The 25,492-nt window shown below is 33.5% G+C and overlaps 4 protein-coding genes and 1 long non-coding RNA gene across 5 annotated transcripts; 1 reads left to right on the top strand and 4 right to left on the bottom strand.

Moving 5' to 3' along the window:
- Positions 1-699: 699 nt before the first annotated feature.
- On the top strand, positions 700-5,583 carry LOC145640854 (uncharacterized). Its single transcript, XR_014114986.1, has 4 exons — positions 700-1,227; positions 4,468-4,566; positions 5,142-5,288; positions 5,416-5,583. It is a non-coding gene; the product is annotated as an uncharacterized LOC145640854 (long non-coding RNA).
- Positions 5,584-6,775: 1,192 nt separating this feature from the next.
- On the bottom strand, positions 6,776-11,085 carry LOC145639935 (replication protein A 70 kDa DNA-binding subunit C-like). Its single transcript, XM_081691254.1, has 9 exons — positions 10,890-11,085; positions 9,556-9,616; positions 8,121-8,262; positions 7,740-8,010; positions 7,564-7,621; positions 7,311-7,438; positions 7,134-7,221; positions 6,920-7,050; positions 6,776-6,801 (listed from the first exon to the last, which is right to left on the bottom strand). The coding sequence occupies exons 1-9, from the start codon at positions 11,083-11,085 to the stop codon at positions 6,776-6,778; spliced, it is 1,101 nt and encodes a 366-aa protein (XP_081547380.1).
- A 2,538-nt stretch (positions 11,086-13,623) lies between these two features.
- Positions 13,624-14,061, bottom strand: LOC145639936 (uncharacterized). The gene has a single exon (XM_081691255.1). The coding sequence runs from the start codon at positions 14,059-14,061 to the stop codon at positions 13,624-13,626; it is 438 nt and encodes a 145-aa protein (XP_081547381.1).
- Positions 14,062-19,424: 5,363 nt separating this feature from the next.
- On the bottom strand, positions 19,425-21,060 carry LOC145640855 (SKP1-like protein 1A). The gene is made up of 2 exons (XM_081692090.1): positions 20,705-21,060; positions 19,425-19,883 (listed from the first exon to the last, which is right to left on the bottom strand). The coding sequence occupies exons 1-2, from the start codon at positions 21,017-21,019 to the stop codon at positions 19,710-19,712; spliced, it is 489 nt and encodes a 162-aa protein (XP_081548216.1). The 5' UTR covers positions 21,020-21,060; the 3' UTR covers positions 19,425-19,709.
- Positions 21,061-24,452: 3,392 nt separating this feature from the next.
- On the bottom strand, positions 24,453-25,284 carry LOC145640856 (SKP1-like protein 14). Its single transcript, XM_081692091.1, has 2 exons — positions 24,902-25,284; positions 24,453-24,683 (listed from the first exon to the last, which is right to left on the bottom strand). Exons 1-2 carry the CDS (start codon positions 25,205-25,207, stop codon positions 24,507-24,509), a joined length of 483 nt encoding a protein of 160 aa, XP_081548217.1. The 5' UTR covers positions 25,208-25,284; the 3' UTR covers positions 24,453-24,506.
- Positions 25,285-25,492: the final 208 nt, after the last annotated feature.

The following is a 25,492-nucleotide window of genomic DNA, read 5'->3' on the forward strand; positions in this document are numbered from 1 at the left end:
TAAGATTAATTTTTTTCCATCTTCATCTCCAACCTCAGTTGTATCTTTGTTTACTATTGTATCCTCGAAGGTATTGTAATTTTCACTTTGTGTAGCCATGAATCTTGGGGTATCTGACTATGAAAAAAAACACAATTAACGTTTTTCTATGTATTGTGAATTAATTAAGGCATATTTATAAGGAAATACAATTCATCATATCTTCTCTATATAAATTTTATCATTCTTTATAATCTATTCTTTTTTAATTGTTATTCATATCATTTTTTAAGATTTGTTTTTTCTTGTTAATATTAAATTTTATCATTTTTTTAGTTGTTATCTATAAGAATAATTTTTTGATTTTGTTTTTGTTTTCTTTTTCTTTTTAATATATTCATTCTATATTTACGTGATGGTGATGGTGATAAATTTCACTTTTCCAAAATATCCCTCTCAATTTTGTCTTTTTTTTTTTGTTTTTTTAAAAAAACCTTTCATCTGAAAAGAGAATACTAATAATCGAGCATGATATATTGACGCACACGATTTTTTGTGTCGCTTAGCTTGTAGTAGTGGTGTAAAAAACAGACTTCATTATCCATAATAATTACTCCATGTTTTTTACCTCAAAATAAAAAATATCTTTGACTTTTATTTTTAGCTATCTCATAAACTTTCCTTCTTTCAAAAAAAAAAAAAAAAAAAAAAAAAAAAAAAGAAATCTTATAAACTTTCCTTTTGGGAATTGTTTTCCTCACGCTAACTATGTACTTCGTATTTTTTTATTACCAGCTTTCCCTTTTCTTTATTCTATCGTATCAATTCATTAAATCCTATTAACCCTAACCAAATCAAATCAAACCCAGAAATCAATCACACTATCCTCCATATCCAAAATGAAGAATTGAAAATTTGACTCAGTTAATTGCTTAATTTTATCAATTTCTCTATCATTTCACTCTCTGTTTACATCAACTGAATCTAAACTCCAATAATAATTAAATCGCAAATGAGGTTTTTCCCCTCAATCCCGTTGAACTTGTTGATTGTTATCTTATTTCGTCTAATTTCATACCAAGGAGTTAGGGGTTTCTAAAGAAGAAGGTGTGGCTATTTTATATTGTGAAATTGAAGGCCCTTGATGCATGTTACTGTCATTTTCTTAAGTTGGAAAAGCTGGAGTTACCCACCATTAAAATTGATTTCTAAAGAAGTTTGCATGTTCTTGACGAAGTGGTCGAAAATGTAAGTATTGTGGTTTTCCCTTTTTTTTTTCTTTTTTGAATGAAATCTAATTATTTTTGCTGCAACTCTTGTAAATCATGTGATAGGATGGAATTATATTGATGTTTTTGGTATAAATTGTGTGTCAGTTATGTTTAGAGATAAGGTGAGTCATGTAAGTTACATCTGTGGTTTTTGGTTAAATTTCTATTTACCAAATTAAAAAAAAAAACAGAGAGATTATGTGGATAAGTTGGGTAGACCTGATGTTTATGTTGTCAAAACAAAGTTAATGATAGAAATAGGTTGGTAGAAGGCTAAATTAGAACAACTTCAATGTTGACTTTTGTCCTTAATCTTGTGAGTACTACTAAATAAAACAGCTTAACTAAAAATTAATCATATATAGAGGCTCCTAATAAAATGATTACCTTCCTTAATTGTAATACTTTGACTGAAATTTGAACAGCAAATTTGTCAATTTTAGTTAGTAAAAGATCCATACATGATGACTACTGTGTTTACCAAAATTTGATTTTGATATAAACAGTATTAAACATTTTTAACCAAACAGCTTTAACATCTGATAATGATTTACTCCAAAGCTCCAAAACAGGACTACTATGACAACGCTTGATGAAAGATGCTACTAATGAGTGTTTACTCTGTACTTATGAAATACAAAAGTAGTAATGAAGAAAAATTTTAACTTTAATAGTAGTCATTGGATGTCTACAAAAAAAAATTAAAAAATAAAATAAAATAACAGTCATGGGAACTGAATCACAAAGATTATCATATGTCAAATGTTTTAAAAGATTTTAGAGGCTATCCTCTACCATGCTTGGCAAGTTTGAGAATACTTCCTTGTAGACAATGTTCCTTGTATGCCTTTTGTATTTTTGGTAGGAATCATCAATGAAGAACTTTAGACCCTCGGGGGAAGTAGTTCTTGATGCTGCCACATAGAGTTGTCCATGACTAAACACGGGCTTTGGTAAGTAAACACCAACATATGAAAGCGATTGGCCCTGGCTCTTATTTATTGACATGGCATAGCAAGGCTTTAATGGGTATTGTCTTCTTTTTAATATGAAAGGTAATTTGGTGTCCGTAGATGTCATCACAATTCTGGGAATTAGGAATTTGTTACCCTGTTTCGACCCCGTTATGATCCTTCCTTCAATTACAAACTTTCCTAGGTGGGTTATAACCAGTCTAGTACCATTACACAACCCTTGTGGGGGGTTTATATTTCGAAGTAGCATGACTGGCATTCCTACCTTTATTTTAAGCTCGTGGTGCGGTAATCCTGGCAATTTTAAGCTGTTTAGATATTCAGTTGGGTATTCTGAGAATTGTTGGTCACATTCAGTAGAAGATAAGCATACTTCATCACAGCTTTTGTAGGTCCTTTCGTCTATGGGCAAGAGGCTCATCATGTACTCGTTTATGGTGTCTGTGGTCTCATTTAACGGAGTGAGTATAGCTCTTTCCTTTAAATAGTTGTCGTCAGATCTTCTTAGCTCAAAATCTGGGTAAGTGGTTTCCACTATCTTATGTAGTTCAGATACCCCAACGTCAGCCAAATATTCATCTGGTATTTCAATCCAAGTCCCTTTAACTTCGTGGTCCTCAGATTTTGTTTCAAGTCTTCCATCACCCATAGCCAAAAGCCACTCGTTGAACCGTTTGTTTTTATAGTAGCTCTCGTTCTTGGCTTCCCCTTCTCTTACTCTCATGCTTTGCTTAAGAATGAACACGTTGCATGCATTCCATATGTAGGATCTGTTTATTGATGCCTGAACGATATCCTGTCTGCCTCCTTTTGTGACTATTGGTAGTACTTGGCGAAAGTCTCCTCCCAGTAATACAACCTTGCCTCCAAACAGCTTAGCTTCTGCCCCTTGTTTTTTGTGTCCTACTATATCTCTCATGGTGCGATCAAGTGCTTCAAATGTGTATTTATGGTCCATTGGTGCTTCATCCCAAATAATCAATGATGTATGTTGGAGGAGTTCTGCTAACTGGGTGTTGCGTTTGACGTTACATGTTGAGTTTTCTAGTAGGTCTATCGGTATCTCAAATCGACTGTGAGCTGTCCTTCCTCCTGGGAGAAGCAATGCCGCAATACCTTATATGTCATTCCAAATATGTTAGTTATATATATATATATTTTTTTTTGAAATACTTGTGTTTTTAAAACTTAGTTTAATTGTATACATAGAGGAGATGTAATCTGATTTTAAAATAATTGAACTAAAATTGTGTTACCTGATGATGCTACATTCAGAACTATTTTTCGATCTGCCCGAAGCTTTGCTGTGATGGTGCAGTATAAATATGTCTTTCCAGTCCCTCCATGGCCGTATAAGAAAAATATCTCCCCTGTGTCCTGTTCAACTGCTTGCACCACTTTGCCATAAACATCTAACTGCTCTTTATTCAAGTTCTTTATTCTTTTGGACCAATCTTCCTTCAGTTGTTTGATGTCGTAAAGTCTTTCTTCTGCAATAAGCTTGTTTTCCATAGTTTCTGCTTCTGTAAAATCAGGTTGTGGTAGGTCTTTGAAATCTGCCAAGCACTTTCCGAATTTCACCAGAATCCTATCAATTTCAAGTAGTGTGTATGTCTTTATCTGATCCTCTGTAAGTATGAGTTCTGGATGTTTGAACAACCTTCTCTTTTTTCGCTGTATGTCTTCTGAGAAGGCGTTGAAGCTGCATTCCCATAGTGTTGATATATCAGTTACTTCGCAAAACAATAGTAGGGTGACGAAAAGTTCCCTCAATTGCGCTGGCATTGCCCACTGATTTGCTTCTTGTATAGCATCATGCCACTCTTTGTCGTTGTTGAGTAGGCCTAGTACGTAGCAAGCTTCTTTGTATGTAGGACACACTTGTCCATCAATCTTTCTAATTTCCGCAAAGGTTTCAGGTCCCTTAACAATGTTGAGTAGTAGGCGAAGGTAGTACCTCTCCCCTGCAGTAGGATGAACATATGTAATTCTGCCGATGCATTTACGTTCCTGCCTCCTTGCCCACGACTTTTTCTTTTTTTATTCCCAAGCTCATCGATTTGTTCAGTGGTTGTCCACACATATTCTGTGGGAAACTCTGCATATGTTAACGTCCTTGCTTTTTCATCGATGGCATTGGTTTTCATCCATTCTGTCAGCATTGTCTCATTAATGTCTTCTTTATTTATCACGAAGTTCAAACTATCGTTGTCTCTCATCACTACTGCTTGTTCTCCTTCTAGGTGTACAAGCAGGCGCATTACCGCTGGAGTTCTTTCTTGGATTTCGAACTCGAAGATTCTCCATGCAGCTTCACATGCTGAGATGTATCTACAGTCAAGGTATGTTTTTATCTCATCTTGTTCGTCGCCGGTTATGATCATGGTCCTATCTGGTCCTTTACACACATACTTGAAAAGGTACTTGATTGCTCTTGCAGTGTGGCACCATTCTACATTGATATGTGCATTAAACATCATTAACAGTCCTGCATTGTAGGGCACTATTGACCGATTGTCCATGAGATGATCACCTTTTTTTATAAACCTGTTTTCATTAATGTGTATTTGTATAAGCATCAGTCATGTATGTTGGTATATAAGCATGTATAAATCTTATTGCTGTAAATTAAAAATAAAACCAATTATGATGAAAATGGTTATTCTGTCCCTAAAAAGCCTAACCAATCATGTGTATTTACCTCCCGTTGTCCCTCCTTCTATATATGGGCTGACCATTACTGTCGATAGTAGTATCTTGATTAAATGATTTTGGGAAATTTTTGCTGCATTTCTTATCTATTGACAAAAGTGTCATTGAGGTACTAAATAATTGTTACAAGTATTTAATGTTTATTTAGAAGTCATAATTTTAAATTTTAATTTCTCAAAACATTACATAAATAATTTTGATGTAGAATAAAGATGTCATAAAAGGTAGTGAAGATGCTTCAAAAGATGAAATTACAGTCATTGAAGAAACCGCAAAACGCCCTTTTGATAATATCGATTCAACGAAAAAGGATCATGATTCATTCGACCAAATCACATCAAAGAAGATAAAGGTATCTATATTTTAGAATATATATAATTCATTTAGATATTTCTGACTAATTCTAATTTTATCTTATAAATTATTTAATAGTATACTAATATTAACACTTTAATCTGTATACTTTGTGTATGATGCAGGTTTAGTGTTATGAATCAAGGAGACAAGGATTCTCTCGAAATATAATAAAACTCCATGTTCAAGAAATAGAGATTTAGATGATAGGAACAAATAATACTTATGTTAGCCTTTTAATTTAGTTAATCATGTAACAACTTTCGAGATTCTAGAAGATAGTTTTTATTTTATACTTCGTATATGTTTTATTATTAACATAAAATCATTTACTTAATAGTTTTGTTTACCTTTATTTTTGAATTGTTATATCAATTTTAATTTTATTACACACCCTAATAATTGCTTTTAATACAAGTATAACACCCTTGGTATAATAATAACAAACAAATACATATAAAGAATAAGCAAAGATGATAAATCGTGCCCACATTGATTGATACACATTAATTATTTAGTTTAAAAGTAAAAAATAGGTAAAAATTGTTGGAATTACAATATGGCAATACACTTCCGAATTACAATATGATTAAAAAATAAGTATGATTTTTTAACACTACATAATTTTCTTGACACTAATAAGGGAATAAGTAAGATTTTTTAACACTACATCAAGTTTACCAAAAATGCCATGGAATTGGAATCAGTGCATATCCTTATTAAATGATGCTCAACTTTTAGCCGAAAGTTAGTCGTAATTCAATAGTTTGTCAGAACAAAGATCATAAATTATAATACAATATTAAAAAATAATAATAATAGTAACTATAACAAGAGTTTATATATATTATTTTTTTTTTACGAGAAAAAAAGTTTATAAGATAAGATAAAGTTTTCCGTCAAAAAAAATAATAATAAAGATAAGATAAAGTTGAGAAATTTACAATAGTTAGTCTTCATCCTTTAAATTTTATTATGATAAATTCTACAACATGATACTTATTTATATTTTTTATATCATAATCTTATTGAATATAAGATAAACTTGAGAAATTTACAAATTTAGTCTTCACCCTTATAATTTTTTTATCATAAATTCTACAACATGAGATAAGACTGATATTTCCACTTGCGTATATGAGTTCATATAGCTAATAAGCTAATTTGGAATTTTTACTTCTTTATATTTATGAATAAGCAAAACTTTGATACACAAAATACAAAACTTGCAACTTTTGTTACAAACGATATCTGATTGGGAAAAAAAATATATGAAAAAATTAGGTAGTATATGATTTATTATTTATTTAATCTATTATCATAATATGGATAAAGAAGAAATTTGAAACAAACCTTGGGATGGGCCTTTCAATTTGTTTCTCACAAGCAAAGCACCAAAAATCAGTTTTTCTTGGAGTGATGCGTTTTTGACATGCTGGGCATGCGATATAATACCAACTATATTCACTCATAATTGCATCCACTTTAGCCATGCAATAGAAGATCAAATCCTATATGATTTAAAAATAAAATTAGGTTTGAATTTAAGATTTATCATATATTTCATATTAAATATAATAAAATGATGTATTTTTTTTAAAGGAATAATAAAGTGATGTATTAAAATACCTTTTCTAAAGTTTTTTTGTACATGATTCATAAGCGTTAAAATATCAACTTTTTTAGAGTTGATTTCTTCGGGTCCAATCTTAATACTCTGAATTTCAAGTTTTCCAATGGTAGCATTATCTAACTTCTCACTGCATTATAATGATCATATATAAGAGGTATATTTATTTAGAAAGAATATTATAAAAAAAATAAAATTATTGAAATAACATACCTCCATAAAGATTTCAATTCATCAACCTCGGAAATTTGAAGCTCAATATAAATTTTGGTTGATGCAGAAGTATTTAGATTAATTTTTCCTGTATACAAAATGACAATGGCAAATTAGGTTATTCCTTGTAAATATTTAAAAAATAATTTATTATAATAACTAATATATGATACTTACCATTAAAATATTTGACCATTGAAGTAACAACTATACCAAAAGGCTTAGTAGAATCAGCAAGTAGGTCTTTTTGTCTTGAATATTCAGGAAATACATTATCCCAAATCTTTAATTGGATTCGTTGTCCACTAACCATGATATCAAAATACAAATAATTTACTAATAAATATAAAATTAATCAAATATAAATCTTAGTAAATTGTAATTGATAAAATAATAATAATATATACAAATATATTAAAATAATAATTACCATTTATCTTCTATTTCAATTGAATCTCCAATTTCGTTAACAACCATGCCAACCACATCTTGTAGGACAAAGTGATGTACGAAACAAAAAAAAAAAATTATAAAAAATAGTTAAGCAAAAGATAACACTATAGAAATTTTTTAAAAATAAAAATAGAAAATCTGTAAAATATATACCGGGGAGTGTAGCATTACTACGGAACTTATCTAAATGTTGCAATTGAACAAAATCAAATCTATGCAACGAAATTTTATTATTATCTGCAACGCCCTTGACAGTTGTATTTTGAAAAAATTGTATCATTATCTTGTTATCGCTCACAACACGATATTCATTCTTGTTAGGTACAACAGAAAAATATCGAATTGTGTAAACTTTGCCTTCAACCAGTTTAGAACGAAATTGTTGGACAAATTTTCCTTTGATTGAAGCATGGACATAATCACCCTACATATGCAAAAAATATTGTAAGTTAAAATAATATGGTAAGTTACACAATAAATTTTCAAAAAAAGAATTATATATTATTATTAAAAAAAATAAAATAAAAGGCATACCTCTTCCTCAATTAAAACCATGTCCAAACTAATCAAACTATTATGTTTCTGAAAGTTCAATATATCAAAAAGCCTTGATACGCGTACTTTAATTTTCCAATCATTTTTGGAAGAATTAAGTTCTCGAATCAACGAAGTAGACCTAAGAAAACAATGCAATGAAAAAAAATACGGAGTAGTTAAAAATAATATTATTTGTGAATACCTCATCATATTCATTGTTAATTCATAAAAAAAATTTGAGTTTAAGGAATTAGACGTACATTTTCTTAAACCACAATATAAAGTCGTAAATTGCTTTGTATGAAGTATTGCGTGATTCTTTGGTGGCGCGTGGATTAAATTAATGCCTATTTATAATAATAACAAATCATAAGCTAATTAAAACAATTCATATCTTTTTCCTAACTTAAATTTTATCATTATTAAAATTGTAATCCTTATTATCTTTTTCCTAATTAATTTTTTTTCCTTAGAAATAATAATATTTGAAACATATTGACTAATAATATATCAACTATGAGCAAACTAACTTACGTTAAATTTGCTTATCATAATTAAAGGAACAAAGTCAGTAATGTTTGTTAAAAGATAATACATGTAGGTGAAAAGGATTAATTTTTTAAGTTTTTTTTTTTTTTGAGTACATAAAGATAGATGATAATTATCAATACTTTTATTTCTTTATTTATTTTCTTGGTGAGATATATGATCGATTGCTTGGGCCAGTGAAACGTATAGCACATAATTTTTTTTTTTTTTTTTTTTTTTGAGTACATAAAGATAGATGATATATATTGTTATTTTTCACCTTGACTTTTATAATTTTAATATTTTAATATTTTTTTAACCTATGTGGCACACATTAAATCCCAACCCTACATCGCACATTTCACTACGTGAAAAAATGAATTTGGCACCGGTTTGAACCGGTGCCTATGTGAGGGGTGCCAAAAAGGGTTATTAAAAGGCACCGGTTCGAACCGGTGCCAAAACTCGGAATTGGCACCGGTTAACCGATGCCAAAAAGGGCCAAAAAAAATAATTTTGTTGTTTTTTAACCGGTGCCAAAAGTGCCAAAAAAATATAATTTTTTTTTTTTTTTGTTTTTTCCACTTAAAAATTAATTAGTCTAAAATACATAACAACATCAAAATGTAACATAAATCGATTAAAACATCATCAATATCATCGAAAATTGCAACATCAATATCATCGAAAATTTGCAAATTTGCAATACATAATCAAAAATAAAATTACAACATATAAATACAAAAAAAAATTACAAAAACATATAAATTAAGCTTCCAAAAAAACCCAGAATTTAATACAATTACAACATATAAATTACAAAAAAAAAAAAAAAAATTAATACAATTAAGCTTCCAAAAAAAAACCAGAATTTAATCCCAAAAATTGAAAAAAAAATTCAAACCCAATCTGAAAAACCAAAACCCAGAAACCAATATGAAAAACCAAAACGCAAAAACCCAAATCTGAAAAACCCAATTTGAAAACAACAACCCAGAAACGCAAAAACAAAAACCCAGAAACCCAATCTGAAAACAAAAATTGAAATCGAACAAAACCCTTACTATTTGGATTTTAATCGACAAAAACCCAGAAAACAAAAAAAATTGAAAGAGAAGTGAAACAAAAACCCAGAAACGCAAAAAAAATTGAAACAAAAAACCCGTTGAAACCCAAAAACGCAAAAAAATTGATACAAAAAACCCTTAATGTTGTTGTTGTTGTTGTTACGGTGGTGAAACCCTTGTTGTTGCGGTGGTGTTATTGTTGTTGTTGCGGTGGTGGTGTTGTTCTTGTTGCGGTGGTGTTGTTGCGGTGGTGGTGTTGTTCTTGTTGCGGTGGTGTTGTTGTTGTTGTAGAGAAAGAGAAGTGAATGGGATGGAGAGATCGAGGGGAGAGAAGGGAGAGGAGAGGAGAGAGAATGGAGAGGAGAGAGTGAAAGAGGCAGATTGAGAGTTGAAAGAGGCGGATTGAGAGGAGAGAGTGAAAGAGGCTGCGCTTTAGGGTTTTAAGGAGAGATAAGGCCGTTTTTTTTTTTTAATAATTAAAAGGTTCGGTTCACAAAGGCACCGGTTCAAACCGGTGGCCTTTATGTTTTAGGCACCGGTTTGAAGTGAACCGGTGCCTTTTACTCTGGTTTACCTTCCCACCAATTTTGTAGCCCATTTTTTGCACCGGTTTGGACTTAACCGGTGCCAATTAGGGGGTGCCTTTTTGATATTTTCTACTAGTGTTTATGTGGCGCTCTATAATTTTTTTAAATTAACAAAATCCTACGTGGCTCTCTACAAACGCGGGAAAAAACTCCCCTTTATATATATATATTAGATTTGTCCATCAAAACATATGGGGAAACCTCACAAGGGCAATGGTTTTCCCAAATTTGTTCGGTAGCAAAAGGAATTAAACGGGCTAAATTGTGAGCTACAGCATTACCGTCCCGTTTAACATGACACCAATTAACGGAAGAGAAAAAATAACAAGAGGATAAAATATCATTGAGCACATTGTCAAGATCGGTGAAGAACATTGAAGCCTTGGAAAGTCGGTTGATGAGCACTTGATTGTCACCTTCGATAATAATGTCAGATAAGCCATGACTCTTTGCAAGCTTTATTGCCATCGCTGCTGCCTTTCCCTCTGCGATTATCGGGGGCCAGTGAGCTCTAATTCTCCGAGTTGCTGCAAATAAGATCTCTCCTCTACAATCCCTGGCTATAACCCCAAGACCCACCTAACCTTCAACACTGAGTGAAGCATCGCAATTCAACTTGATTACACCATCAGGAGGGGCTATCCACCGTTTCGGGCTGCGACAGACATTCCTCTTGACTCCCCCATAAATCTTCTTAGAATAAGCATTACAATCTGCTGCCAGGCGCTTCACACGATCAACAATGACAGGGTGAAAGGTCTCCTTGCCGTTGAAAACCATGTTAATTCTACGGTTTCACAACTGCCACAACAAAATAGCACCTTTGCAGACCTTCTTAACATCAAGCTTGCTCCAAGATTCGAATAGCTCAAGAAAGGACATGTTATTCGTCCATAACGACATCTTCGGGCATTCGCATTCTACTCAGAGCTCTCTGACTGTAGGACAGTCAAAAAGTGCATGTTGTACAGTTTCGGGTGTATCATTACACCAGGGGCAGTCTGAAAAATCAGTCATGTGCCTATGTTTAAGGTACACCCTAACCGGAAGAGTACCCGTACACACCCGCCACAAGAAATGACGCACCTTCGGGGTTATGTCAAGGCTCCAAATATCCAACCAAGATTTATGAAATAAATCAAGATTGCATGACTTACCAATCATATAGGCTGATTTTACGGAGTAGCTTCCATCGAAGGAGAAAGCCCAAGTGAGCATATCGGGGCCTGCCATCGAACTTAAGGGAATGGCTAGGATGCTTCGCACATCCTTTTCATTGAAGATATTTTCAAGTCGATGCACATCCCACTCACAAGTATTGTGGTCAATTAAATCGCTCACTACTTGAACCTCATCAGAAATCGGAGAACTAATGAATCGGCTATCACCATTGTCAACCCAAGGGTCACTCTAGATGTTAACCGAAGAGCCGTTTCCTATCCTCCAGATTAAACCCTCTTTAAACAGAGCCTTCAACGACCAGATGCTTTGCCATGAGTAACTACCCCCAACTCCAAGATGAGCATCGATGAATTTCTTCCCCGGGTAGTACTTTGCACTAAGTACTTTGTTCAGAAGAGAGTTTGGGTTGTTTGTGAGACGCCACGCTTGTCGACCAAGAAGTGCATCATTAAATACTCGTAGGTCTCTGAAACCCATACCACCAAGACATTTCGGCGTGCAAAGATCCTTCCAACTCTTCCAAGAAACTCTTTTTTTATCATTCTCTTGTCCCCACCAGAAACGGGCCATCATAGCATGAATATCATCAATTACCCCTGTCGGAATTTTGTATACCCCCATGATGTATGTAGGAATGGCCTGGATCACTGATTTAAGAAGAATTTCCTTTCCTGCTCTGGATAAAAAATTTTCTTTCCATCCTGATAACTTTTTCCATATCCTATCTTTGAGCGCCGAAAAAATCATCTTTTTGGATTTTCCGATGATTGTTGGTACTCGAAGATACTTGTCATGTTTATCGACTTGCCACATTTCTAAAACATTCAACAACTCCTCTCGCACTGAAGCACTGACACCTTTGCTAAAAGTGACTTCCGATTTGTCATAGTTAATTTTCTGCCCGGAAGCATGTTCGTATGTGTTAAGGATTTCAACAATTTTCGAACACTCCCTTCGGTTAGCTCTTGCAAATAAAAGGCTGTCATTTGCAAAAAGGAGGTGGGAAATCTCCGGTCCCTTACGGCTAGCTTTGGCCCCATGAATGGAACTGTCCACCAAGGCTTTCCGCAACAAATCTGAGAAAGCATCAGCAACAAGAATAAACAGGTACGGGGATAGAGGGTCACCTTGACGGAGCCCTCTAGTTGGAGCGACAGAACCGCACACATTCCCATTAACAATAAAAGAATATTTGACCGTGGTCACACAGTCCATAATAACCTTCACCCATCTGTTTGCAAACCCCATTTTTAAGAGCAATTTTTCTAGGAAATTCCATTCAACTCTGTCATATGCTTTACTCATATCAAGCTTCATGGACACCATGCCTCTCCTACTATTGCATCTCTTCTTCATCATATGGAAAAGTTTAAGCGCAATGAGATCATTATCTGTAATGAGCCGGCCCGGAACAAAAGCACTTTGATTCTCAGAAACAATGTTAGGGACCACCGATTTCAATCTCATCACAATAGCCTTCGAGGCAATTTTATAAAGCACATTACAGAGAGCAATAGGCCTAAACTCCGACACCAGAGTAGGCTCCTTCACTTTCGGAATAAGAACAATGTTAGTGTTATTTACAGGGCCAAATGACTCATTACCCTGCAAAATGTTACTAACAAGTCTAGAAACATCGTCACCAAAAATATGCCAAAATTTCTGGAAAAATATAGCATGGATACCGTCAGGTCCCGGGGCCTTGCATGGGTGCATCTGAGAAAGTGCAGCAAAAATCTCTTCTTTTGAATAAGGGCGCAAGAGATCAGAATTGATTTCCGGGGTTATCAGCTCTTCAGTTGCATCTAAGACTGTCTCACAAGCTTCTTCCGATAAAGTGCCAGCTGTAAATAAGCTCTGGTATGTAGAAACCCTGAATAATCTTTTCAATGTCTTCCTCATCCTCCTGTCAGTCGCCCTTATCATCAAATAGATCCCTGATTTCATTCCTCGATTTTCTCTACGAAGCTTTGTGATGAAAATACGAGGTGTTACGATCTCCATCTTTAATTTCCGAGGCTCTGGATCGCAGGTACCAATAAGCTTCTTGTTTATCAAGCAGATCATCAAGCCTCTTCTCTAAATCGGTACACTTAGCTAGGGAATTATTAGAGGCTTTTTCCTTCCTTGCTTTCTTTAAGTCTTCCTCAGTGGAGTCAATTTGCTGCTCAAGCTTTTGCTCCAAACTTGAAGATCCTCTGCTACGTGCCTAACACGGTCCTCCACCTTGCCCATCTCTTCCCGCCAAGCTCCCCTAATTATCTCCTCGCATTCCCCATCAAGCAACCAACAGGTTTCAAAACGAAATCTTTTTTTCTTCTTTTTTCTCTTTTTCTTCCGCCTGTGCGCACCAAATTTGAGGAGTATGGGGGAGTGGTCAGATTTCCCTCTATCCAGGTTCTCCACGGCTATGTTAGGGAAAACATCAAGCCATTTTCCATTAGCGACATATCGGTCTAGTCTCTCTCGAATAAGAGTTTCCATGGACAAACCCCTCTCCCATGTATACCATTGACCCTTGTAACCCAAATCATGCAAATCACAGTCAAGAAGGGCATCACGAAATCCTTCCATTTCCTTTCTTTCATTGTCAACTCCTCCCTCCTTCTCGTCATAGGATATTTCATTGAAATCGCCACCAATTAGGATAGGACCATCAAATCCGTCACAGAGAGATCTAATTAAAGTCCATGTTTTGTTTTTATTTTCCGTTTCCGGCCAACCATAGATTCCAACAAAACGCCACACCAGTCCCTCATTATTTTTTATATCACCACATACATGATTTGAGAGAACGAAACAAGAGAAAAATCCACATTGTTTTTCCAATACAAACAAAGACCACCAGACCTACCAATACTACTAACATCAAATGCATACTCAAAACCAAAATTATTTTTATTATTTTCAGCAACAGATTTATTATATTTTGTCTCTGACATAAATAAAATATCAGGAGCTAAAGAAATGCACCACTTACGTAGTGCCCGAACTGCACGGGAACTGGATAGTCCCCGACAGTTCCAACATAAGGAATTCATTGGGATGGGCGGGGTTGATTGAGATCAACCTCCGCCGTGCTAGCAGAATGATGGGATGCCTCAGGGATGGATTTGGTCCGCTTCCCAAATTGCGCCTCGTCTCCTTCTACATTAACGTTTTGCTCCAGTTGCTTCCTCTTCCCAACCCAAGATGACTGCTCCTCCATTGTACTGTCTATGTCTCTATCAATGCGCTTCCAAGACTTGCTTGACCGCCCTTTTAGAGTACCCTTAAAACTGTCAGCATTAGCCCCATGAGAAGTCTTGGGGTGATCTGACTCTGGTATGAAGAAGAGAGGGTCAGGTGGGGGAATGGGGGTCTCTGTCTGTTGAGGGGAAACTTCCTGGTGTTGTTGGTACTCGATAGTCTGGGAAATTGCAGCAATACTCTCTGAATTAGCCTCCCCACACAGAGATTTAGGACGAAGGACCACCTTAGAGGTGATAGGATCCTCCACGGTCACAAGAGCAATCTCCTTGCGTTTCACACTCGGATGGGCAGGAGTCTTCAGGGGTGAAGCAAAGAGCAGTTTGCGTGTTGCTCCTGGGGGCCTAATTTAATTGAGTCGGGGTCATTGTAACTTGCGGACAGTGCTCCTTGAAGACAATGAGTTCAGCCATCTTAACTCCTTGTCTCTGTCGATACCAGATGCTCTTGCTCGTTTCAATGGCGAAGCCTTCAGCCACGGGCCATATTGGTAAACTATTTCATCAGATGAATTTGCACAGTCCTCTTTTTCCAGGAAATCGCGCTTAGTGTGGTCCAATTTGCCACAAAAGAAATAGAACTCTGCCAATCTTTCATATTGAAAGTCGACCCACTTCGAGGACGAGGTTCCAGTAGCGATGAACATTCCTCTTCTCATTGGTTTGTTCAGGTCTAAATTAACTTTAATTCACATGAATTCCTCCCATCCAAGCGGGTCTGTATCATCTAGTTCCAGAAATCCCCCAAGAACCTCACCAATATCACGCATTACAGTGGCAGTCCGCCTATTAAACGGGACATCTCTCAATCGAATCCACTTTGGGCAGTGAGTAAAGAGTACTTCTGAGGGTTGTTCTTCACCGCTTAGATCCTTTAGAACCGGTAATTTATCATCAAAGAACCAAGGACAACCTTTGCTAACTCTGTCTTTATCCTCCAAACAGAAAAATTGGAATATGAACAAGTTCGATTCGACCATCCTAATTGCAACGCCTTCCTTCAATTTCCAGACATTCAATAAGGTTCGCTTCATTGCTTCAGCACTAAATGGTTTAATTGTCCATAATTTCCCAATTAAGGTCAGCTTCAATTGGTTATTGGCGATTTCGTCAGATTCGTCCTCTGCGTTCGCTCCAATAACCTCCCCTTCCTCCTCCGTTAATTGGAATTTCTCAAAGTCTTTGATCAGGTTTGACTCCATAATCGCAAAAATCGTGGGTAGAAACGTGGAAAAGGAACAAGTAATTGCTTGATTTCACTACGAGAATACTCAACTACGAATCCCAAAACCAGGACTCACTAAACCCTAGAGAAGGGACTTTTTTAATACTTTACAATACCCTGGTTGCTGATTATACCTTATCATCGTTATTGTTACTAGAATGTTATTTGGAAAGTTAAATAATTTTAGATATTGGGATTCAGTTTGAGGAAAAAAAAATTAGTCAGGTAAATTTATTTTTGACCATTAAAAAAATTAAACAAGGTGTATATAAAAGGTTTTGTAAAATTGAATAATTAGGGTTTAATGAAATAAAAATACACTTTGATAATCCCAACTTTGCTCAATTTACTTTAAATAATCCCTACTTTAGATTATTCTGCAATGATCCCAACTTTCATATGTGTTTTCTTTCTTCAATCCGGAAAACTGGTTACCGGAAGAAAGGGTTAATATTTTAGAAAAAAAAAATTATATGTCACGTGTTGATTTCTAATTGGTTCAAAAAATAAATAAATAAATTTAAATTAATAAGATTTTTTTTTAAAAAAAAAAACAAAGACCACCAGCCATCCAGCGCTAGTGGCCACACTTCCCCTACCGGCAAGACCCATAGCCAAGCCACCGACTACGAAACCTAGCCACCACGAACTCCCACCACCCACGAATCCCGGCCCGACCACCCCCGAAATGCCGATCTCATTTACAAAACCCACCAACCTCAAAATCCCAACCAACCCACAAAACCCAAACACCTATACCCACGACTCCGATCTCCCACGAACCCCGACCATCCAAGAAACCCAAACCCCCACTTTTTCGACCTACCGAAAACCATCCCCTCACCGAAAACCTTATCGTCACTCCTTTTGATTGCGATTTCCGGCGACTATAGGAGAGAAAAAGGGTTGTGTTTTTGTATTTCGGGGAAAGGGGAGGTGATTTCGATGGTCAGGGTTGGTGTGACAAGTGGTTTCGGGGGTTGGGGGAGGGGATAGGGACAGTTTCAGGGATGTGGGCTTTGGTTATGGTTGTTTTGAGTTTTATGGGCGGCGGTTTCGACGCAAGAGTTTTGGCTATAGCTAGTTTAGGGGGTGGGGAGAGGTAGAGGAGTCGGTTTCGCGGTGTAACGGCAGTTTGTAGGGAGTTTTTGGTGGTCGAGGTAAGGGAGGTGGTGGTTCGGGGTTGTCTGTGGATGGAATTGGCCACCGCAAGTGGTTGGTGGTTGTGGGCTGGCCTGGTGGTGGCTAGTTTTTTTTTATTATTATTATTGATTTTTTCTTTAATTTTTAATTATATTTTTTTGGACCACTTACGACTTATTGACACGTGTCAAGTGACCTAGAATTTTAGGTCATTGACTTTTGTTGACCGGTTTGGGATTGAAGAAAAAAAAAAGCATGTGAAAGTTGGGATCATTGTAGAATAATCGAAAGTTGGGATTATTTAAAGTAAATTGAGCAAAGTTGGGATTATTAAAGTGTATTTTTCCTTTAATGAATTGTGGTAAAATATTATTATTATTATTATTATTATTATTATTATTATTATTATTATTATTATTATTATTATTATTATTATTATTATTATTATTATTATTATTATTATTATTATTATTATTATCATCATCATCATTATTATCATTATTATTATCATAATTATTAGGCCCCATTCACTTCACCTTATTTTTGTTGAACTGAAATTATATTATGTATACTAAGGGCCTGTTCACAATTACTTAATTTCAGTTCAGTTTAGTTTAGCTCCAATCAATTCAATTCAGTTCAGCTTCAATCAATTCAGTTCAGCTCCAAATTTTCTTCTCTCATAAAATATTCATTTTAGCTTAGTTCAGTTCAGTTTAGCTCCAATCAATTCAGTTCAGTTCAGTTCAATTAAGCTCCGATCAGTTCACTTCAGTTCCGTTCAGCTCAATTGCGTAAATGTGAACATGCCCTAAGCATAAACTTTTTTTCCTGAAATGAAATAAATTTTAATGAACAGAAACAGAGGTTTTCAGTGCGGCAGGCCACATGGTGCGCCATGGGCTACTTGTAGGGTGTTACTAGTATTGTATCTGATCATTTTATTTTGTAATTTTATTGAAATTTGGACTTATTTTATTGTGTACTTGTGTATTGGTATTTATTTGAACACTCTATTTTATACTTGAATACCCGATTTATATCCGTACATTCGGATATCGGGTGTTTGATGAATTTCGAACCCCCTAAGTACAATTCCTGAATCTGCCACTGCTTCCACTAGCCCCACTTTCACAAATATTTTATTGTTTCTCTTTCCTACCAACCTCACCCACAATATTTTTTTTTTATCTATTATTATTTTTATATCTTATTAACAATACTCTATATTATTAGTCTATAAGCCTACTCCATAATTTTCTTAAACTATGAGCCAAACCTACTGTTGCAACTAATGCGAAACGGAGGTCGTAATAAAATTGCTACTAACATTAGCGGTTCATTTTATAGTTATTAATATTTAATATTAGTTGTTTTTATTTAACATTGTTTTTCAATGAGATGATATTGCGTGCGTACGGACGCACGAACTGTTTGGTGCGGGAGGGTTGGCTGATATATTTTACTCGTTGGCTTATATGTTTCATGTGTTAAGTTGACTGATATGATTTTTGATGTTGGCTAATATATTTCTTCTGTTGGATGATTGTTTTTTTTTTTTTTTTTTTTTTTTTTTTTTTTTTTTTTGCCTTTTGTTGGCTAATATTAGACACAATTTGGTTTACATGTTTCTTCAATTGGCTTATATGTTTATTTTGTTGGCTGATATATATATTTTAATTGTTGGCTTGTATATTACATTTTGTTGGTTGATATGTTTATTTTGTTAGCTTACCTGTTGCTTTTGTTGGCTGATACACTTCATTTGTTGGCTTGTATGTTTCTTCTGTTGGCTTATATGTATTGGCTGATATACTCCTCTTGTTGGCTTATATGTATCTTTTGTTGGCTGATATATATTTTTCTCTTGTTGGCTTATATGCTTCATTTGCTAGATGATATGTCCCTTTTGTTGGCTAATAGGTATCATTTGTTGGCTGATAACTCCTCTTATTGACTTATATGTATCTCTTGTTGGCTGATAAGTTTCTTTTATTAGCTATACCGTTTTATTAATGTCTTTAATGTTGATTGATATGAAATATCAATTAAACACGAATAAAACCTACTAGACTTGATTTAACCTTGTCGCAAGATAATTGATTGAACCTTTATAAATATTAAACCTAACCTAAGACTTTGTTTCTTATAATGAAAAGAACACACCCTTAAATAAAAGTCATAAAAGATTCAATATAAAACATTGAGAACCAAATCCTTAATAGCTAATTGTATTTTATATTTTTATATTTTTCTTAATTTTGAGTATTATTTTGATTATAGTCCACTTTGTAACAAGTATAACAATCACCCTATTCTTAGTCTAGCAGTAAACATAGTGAGTTCTTATGCTTGAAATACACAAGCAATAAATTTAACACAAAAAATAAAAAAAAAATACAATTAACTTCTTATGCTTGAAATTGATTAAATGCAGCAGTAAACAATTAATAGTAGTGAGGTCTTTGAAATTAATTCAATGAAGCAGTAAAAAAAATCCTAAACATAGTGAGTTCTTCAAAGAAGCAGTAAACATAGTGAGTACTAAAACATTAAACAAACAAATGTATGACTGTCTTCCTTATGCTTCCATTGCTACTTGAGTTTTACTCGAAAGCCCATTGATTCTCCCTGCGAACTTCTTCCTCTTCTTCGGGTGTGAAATCGTTCTTGATGTGGAAGGTCTTCCTTATCTCCTCGGGTGTCTTTCCCTTGATCATATCAGCCACACATTGACAAGTTAAATCCAGCAAACTCTTAATATCCATGTAATTAGCAGCCTGCATAACATCATCACACATAATTAATTTTGTTTTGACCACGTAAATGTATATATTATAAACAACATGTTCACTTACATTTATCCGTTGTAACAATCCTTAAATTATATTAACAAACAACTCATACATGATACATCTAAGAAAAAAAAAAAGTTTATCTAAGCAAAAAAAGTTTATCTAAGCAAAAAAAAGTTGGTACAATATAATGTTTAATGCGATGATTGCGAAGTCAAAGTGTTAAACTATTACGATATCATATTATTAAAAATTATGATAATCATATATGATAAAATTATATAACTAACTAATATAATCCCAAAACAAAAACTAGCTAATATTTAATTAAAGCCTTAAAAAAAAAATCCAAAGAACTCGTAGAACTCCAATTTGCTCATTGAATTCATATGGACGACCCAATCAGACCCAAAATCAAGATTTAATATAATTTAATCGTACAAATATAATCAATTTTATTTTATTTGTAAAATAATTCAAGCCCAAAAATTAAAGACTAACTAGATTTTATAAAGACAAGAAAAGATTAAGGTAATCGTATTATTATACTTTCGAACCCTTAAACCCTAAAAATTATTTTACACATTAACTCAAACCCTTTCAAATATAAAATAATTAATCAAATATACACATCCGAACCTAAGCCCTAAAAAGATCGATCAATCGTAAAATTAGCCCTAATAATATCTTAAATCAACAAAATAAATTTAAAAACAAAAAAAAGAAAAACAAAAGAAAGAAATTAAAGTCAATCACAAATCAACAAAAATAAAGAAAATAGATCAAAGTAAAAGAAAGATACTTACAAGAATAAGATCAAAGAGGGTGTCTTTGTCGACATTGAGGAAGTCCTTATCCCACTGCTTGAGTTCATCATTATTAGATGATTCGGAGTTATCATCATTAGCGTGTTTGTTGCAATACTCGATAACCTTAGCGAGAGTTTTAGAGGTGACATTATGCAGCGGGATGGGATCGGTGCTGTCGCCGAGGTCCTCGATCATGTTCTTGATGGTTTGAGAAAGCATTGCTGCCTTTTCGTCGACGTTGAAAGTGTCTTTATCGGAACTCCTTAGGGTTACCTTCTTGTTCGAAGATGAAGAAGAGGTTGATGCTGCCATTCCTAATTAGGTTGACTGTTTTAAGGTTCAGAAAAGCTAAGAGATTTTAGAGAGAGAGAGAGAGAATTTTTGTTGGGAGTATGAAAGAATATGAATTAATGATGAGGCTTTGGGAAGACTTCGTTGGTATTTATAGATTTTTTTTTTTTTTTTTTTTTAAACATTGACTAAATTCTAGTTGAAGTATACTTTCCTTTTTTTTTTTCCTTCAAAAAAGGAAAATAAATACTTCCCTTATTTTCACGTTTAGTACCACATTTTACTTTCCTTTTCTTTTTTTTTTTCTTTTTTTTTTTTTACGGGTACTTTCCTTTTCTTTTAGGGCTTGTTTGGCATTGTTTTTTGTTTTGAGTTTTCAATTTTTTTAAAAACAAAAAACCAAAAACAGGAAACAAGAAAAAAGGTGTTTTCACTTTTCTGTTGTCAGTTTCCAAAATTATCATGATTTTAATAAGTTTGACTAATTTTTGTATTCATTATATTACATATATCATACACTTTTAAAATACAAAAAACTGAAAACCGCAACAATGCCAAACGAGATAATTTTTAATTTTTTTAATGTCAGAATTTTTATTTTTTTAATAGAATTTTTTTAATTTTTTATAGGTACAAAACTTACCCAAAAAGAAAACGTGTCAATTAAAAATAAATTTTTTTAAAAGAATACGTGTCAACTAAAAAAAAACAGAGGTAACCATATAGAATGTTCCTAGGTGTATACATAAAAGGTTATGTAGAAATTGAATAATTAGGGTTTAAAGAATTGTGGTAAAAGATTATTACTTCGTATTATTTGTGCTCTCTTCATATTAACTACATTGATTTCCTAAAAAAAAACAAAAACAAAAACCAAAGGGAAAAAAATGTACGTATTTTTTTGGTGTTTAAAGAGCCACGAGGGCGGGGTGAGAATCGATCTCATGATCTCCTGAAATCGGGAGGGAAGCTCTAACCACTTGAGCTATCCCTCACTCTCTCCATATCGACTTATTTGATTGTTGACCAACTTGTTTCAAATAATTTCAAAAAAAAAAAAAAAAAAAAATTAAAATAAATTGTTGACCAACTAGTTAGATTTTAGCTATGATTTTCACTTTTATCTCAAACATAAAAATGAATTTCACTTTATATTTTTACACCTAATTAAACCTGTCAACTTAAATGCCACGTCATAAGTAGAGGTGTCACGGATAATGGAATGGAGTTTTGGTCGGATTGGGTATGTTCAGGTCAAGATTACCCTTCTAATTATTCATCTCAGGACCGCATTGATTTCGGGTTCTGTGCAGCTACGGTCGATTTGTGTTGGATCAATTTCAAATGGGTTCATATTCGATTATGATAATTTCAAATTGGGTTCAAGGCAAATTAAATTTTGACAAATTTTGAGAATTATGATAATTTTGACAAATTTATGGTTCCGGGGAAGGTAACTTAAGGTGGGTTGATTCCGGTTTGGTAGATTTCAATTCGATTACGTTTAATTTGATTAAGATAAAGTTGAATTAGTATTAGGTCTATTCCCATTTAAATCCTTTTCAAGTTTGGCTAAATGTTAGTTGGGTTGATTAAATTCAATATTTAAATAATTATGTCATTTTCAAAAAAGAGTAATTATTGAGTTATGGCCTTATTATTGGGTCGATATTGGGTCATTCATGTGCGTTTTTCATATTGTGACGTTAATATAAAGAGTGCCAAATTATTAGTTTTCTCATTTGATCACTTCTTGTACCATTTTTTATCTTTATGCCAAATTACAATTGAATTATCGAAGATTTTTTTCTTACCTACATAAGTGTTAAGACGATTAGTAATGAGCTAGTGATAGATTGATAGATGATAGCCATCACAAATGGTGATATAGAAACAAAATAATGTCATTTTTAAGGTTATTATTACTCTTCAACCGTGCGATCTTAAGAGGCTATGAGCATTGTTGGTTTGCTTTATTACTAATTCAAGTTGTGTAAGATATTAGTTAGAGTTCTTAGGTTGGGTATAAATTTATAATTAATTTGAAATTTTAATCACATGTTGGATTAAAATTATGGTTAGTTTTTTCTTTCAAAAAAAAATAAATAAATAAAAAATAAAATAAAAATTATGGTTAGTTTTAAAATGGTTGATTTGAAATCATGTTGGGTTAAAATCAGGTAGGGTTAAAATCGGATCAAGACAGGTTAATATCATTTTGGGTTAAAACAAATCATATTGAATTCGGTATTTGTCGAGTCAATTTTGGATTGAGTTAAGTTTAGATCAGGTCAAATCGGTTTTGTTTGAGTTCAAGTTGGGTCTAATCGATTTTGGGTTGAATTCAGGCCAGGTCAAACCAGTGTCGGGTTAATTAAAATCATATTAGTTCAAATTTTGAGTTACAACTCGATTGAAACATATGATTTTTTTTTTCGGGTCAGATCAGTTTTGACATCTCTTTTTTTTTTTTTTTTTTTTTTTTTTTTTTTTTTGGTGTTCCACCCGGTTCACCCTTTGGGCTAATCCAGATTCGGGGATCAGTTCTGGGTGGTTAGGTTCCAGTCCCCTCCCGATTGTTGCTGCGGGGGATCGAACACGAGTCCTCCCTACCAAGTGTAGTCCCAATCACCACTACACCAACAACCAATTGGTAGTTTTGACATCTCTGATCTACCTATATTGTCATTAGTGATGAATTTAATTTTAGAAATTGAACATAATGCACCCATAAAGTTGAGGTAGCCAGTATATGTATTGTACAATTATTCAGGTGGTCAAGAAATTAACATTAAAAAGAGACTTTTATATGAAAATTAATAAACTCCATTCTCTAAAAGGAATTTATGCTATGCTGTGTTTATATACTAATCTACAAATAGAATAATGTAAACAAAACCAAATGAGATTAGATAACAGTAGTAAAACATGATGGGATTAATAGTTCTTTAAATTAAAAACATTAACATTTTAACACTTTACCCATCCACGCATTAGCAAAGCATAGGCAAATTATCAAGATAAAAATGTAAGAAAACTAGAAAAGATAAGGTTTTATTTTGTTTTGTCATTTGGTATTTTGATTTGAGTTTAACCTATTTTTGGTTGTAAAGACCGTCGCAATGACAAGTGACGTTGGCAGGATTTGATCTAATGTATTACCTTTTAAGACTTTAATCAACTATACTAGTCGATCATCCACGTTTGAGTTTAACTTAAGGTATAAGGTTTTTCATTACATTAGTGAATGATGAGATCTTTTATAGAGCTTAATTATTTGTTTAAGAATGTTATTGCGATCTTGTCTAAAAACAAACAAATTAATTGGAAAATAAAATAGTCCTTTTAACTATAAACCATAATTTTATTCCACACAAACTTTTCCGAGTAGCAAATGATGAACAAAAAAAAATTACTCATACACAAAATCAAAATTAAAAGAATCATCACAATGTATCAACAAACAATTTAAACATTAGATGATAACATTCTAATCGATGTATCGAACTTAATTTTGAAATGCCCATGAATTCTCGTTTCGAATGTTTGCTTCTTCTTCAGGTGTAAAATCGTTCTTGATGTTAAAATGAGCCCTAATCTCCTCCGGTAATTTTCCTTTAATCATGTCAGCCACACATTGTGTTAATAACTCCAACAAACCTTTTATCTCCATATAGTTTGAAGCCTGCATATCATCACATATAATTTCATTAGTATACACATTTAATGAAACGGACATATTAATGCATAAAAAAAATATACTACCTCCGTTACATATTAGTTGCAACTTTGGGGATTATTTGTGAGAGATAAAATATTCCAAAATTGCAACTAATATGTAACGGAGGTAGTACTAAATATTAATAAACAAGATTTATTGAACAAGAAAAAAAAAATACTTACAAGGAGGAGATTATAGAGGGTGTTTAAGTCCATATTATTGGCGTACTCCTTATCCCATTGCTTAAGTTGTTCATCAGAGTCGGAATCTTCGGTAGCATGTTTCTTGCAATATTCAATAACCTTAGAGAGTACTTTTCCGGGAACAATAGACACCGGAATCGGGCTATTGATGTCGTCGAGATCTTCGATCATGTGTTTGATGGTTTGAGAAAGCATTGCAACGTTTTCGTCAACTTCAAACTTCTCTCCATCGGAACTCTTAAGGATTATCTTCCTGGACGAAATTGAAGAAGAGGTTGATGCCATTGCTATTGAAAAGTTTAGAATATTAGAGAGAAAAAAAAAAAGGATTATTTGGAGAATTGGAGTATGAGAGAATATGATTAGACTTTGAAAGAGTGTGAAAGAAAATAAGGATTATTTGGAGTATTTATAGAAAATACGGGAACAAGGGTTTCACGTTTCCTAATCCTAGTTCATCTAAAGTTCTTGGTGCCCAAGCAAGTAAACTTTCCTTTTTTTTTTTTTTTTTTTTTTTTTTTTTAAAGACGAGTTATTTTGTTTTGTTTTTGGGAAAATATTATCCCAAGT

This window comes from Chenopodium album, chromosome 7, assembly GCF_948465745.1.
Source record: "Chenopodium album chromosome 7, dcCheAlbu1.1, whole genome shotgun sequence".
Lineage (NCBI taxonomy): Eukaryota > Viridiplantae > Streptophyta > Magnoliopsida > Caryophyllales > Amaranthaceae > Chenopodium > Chenopodium album.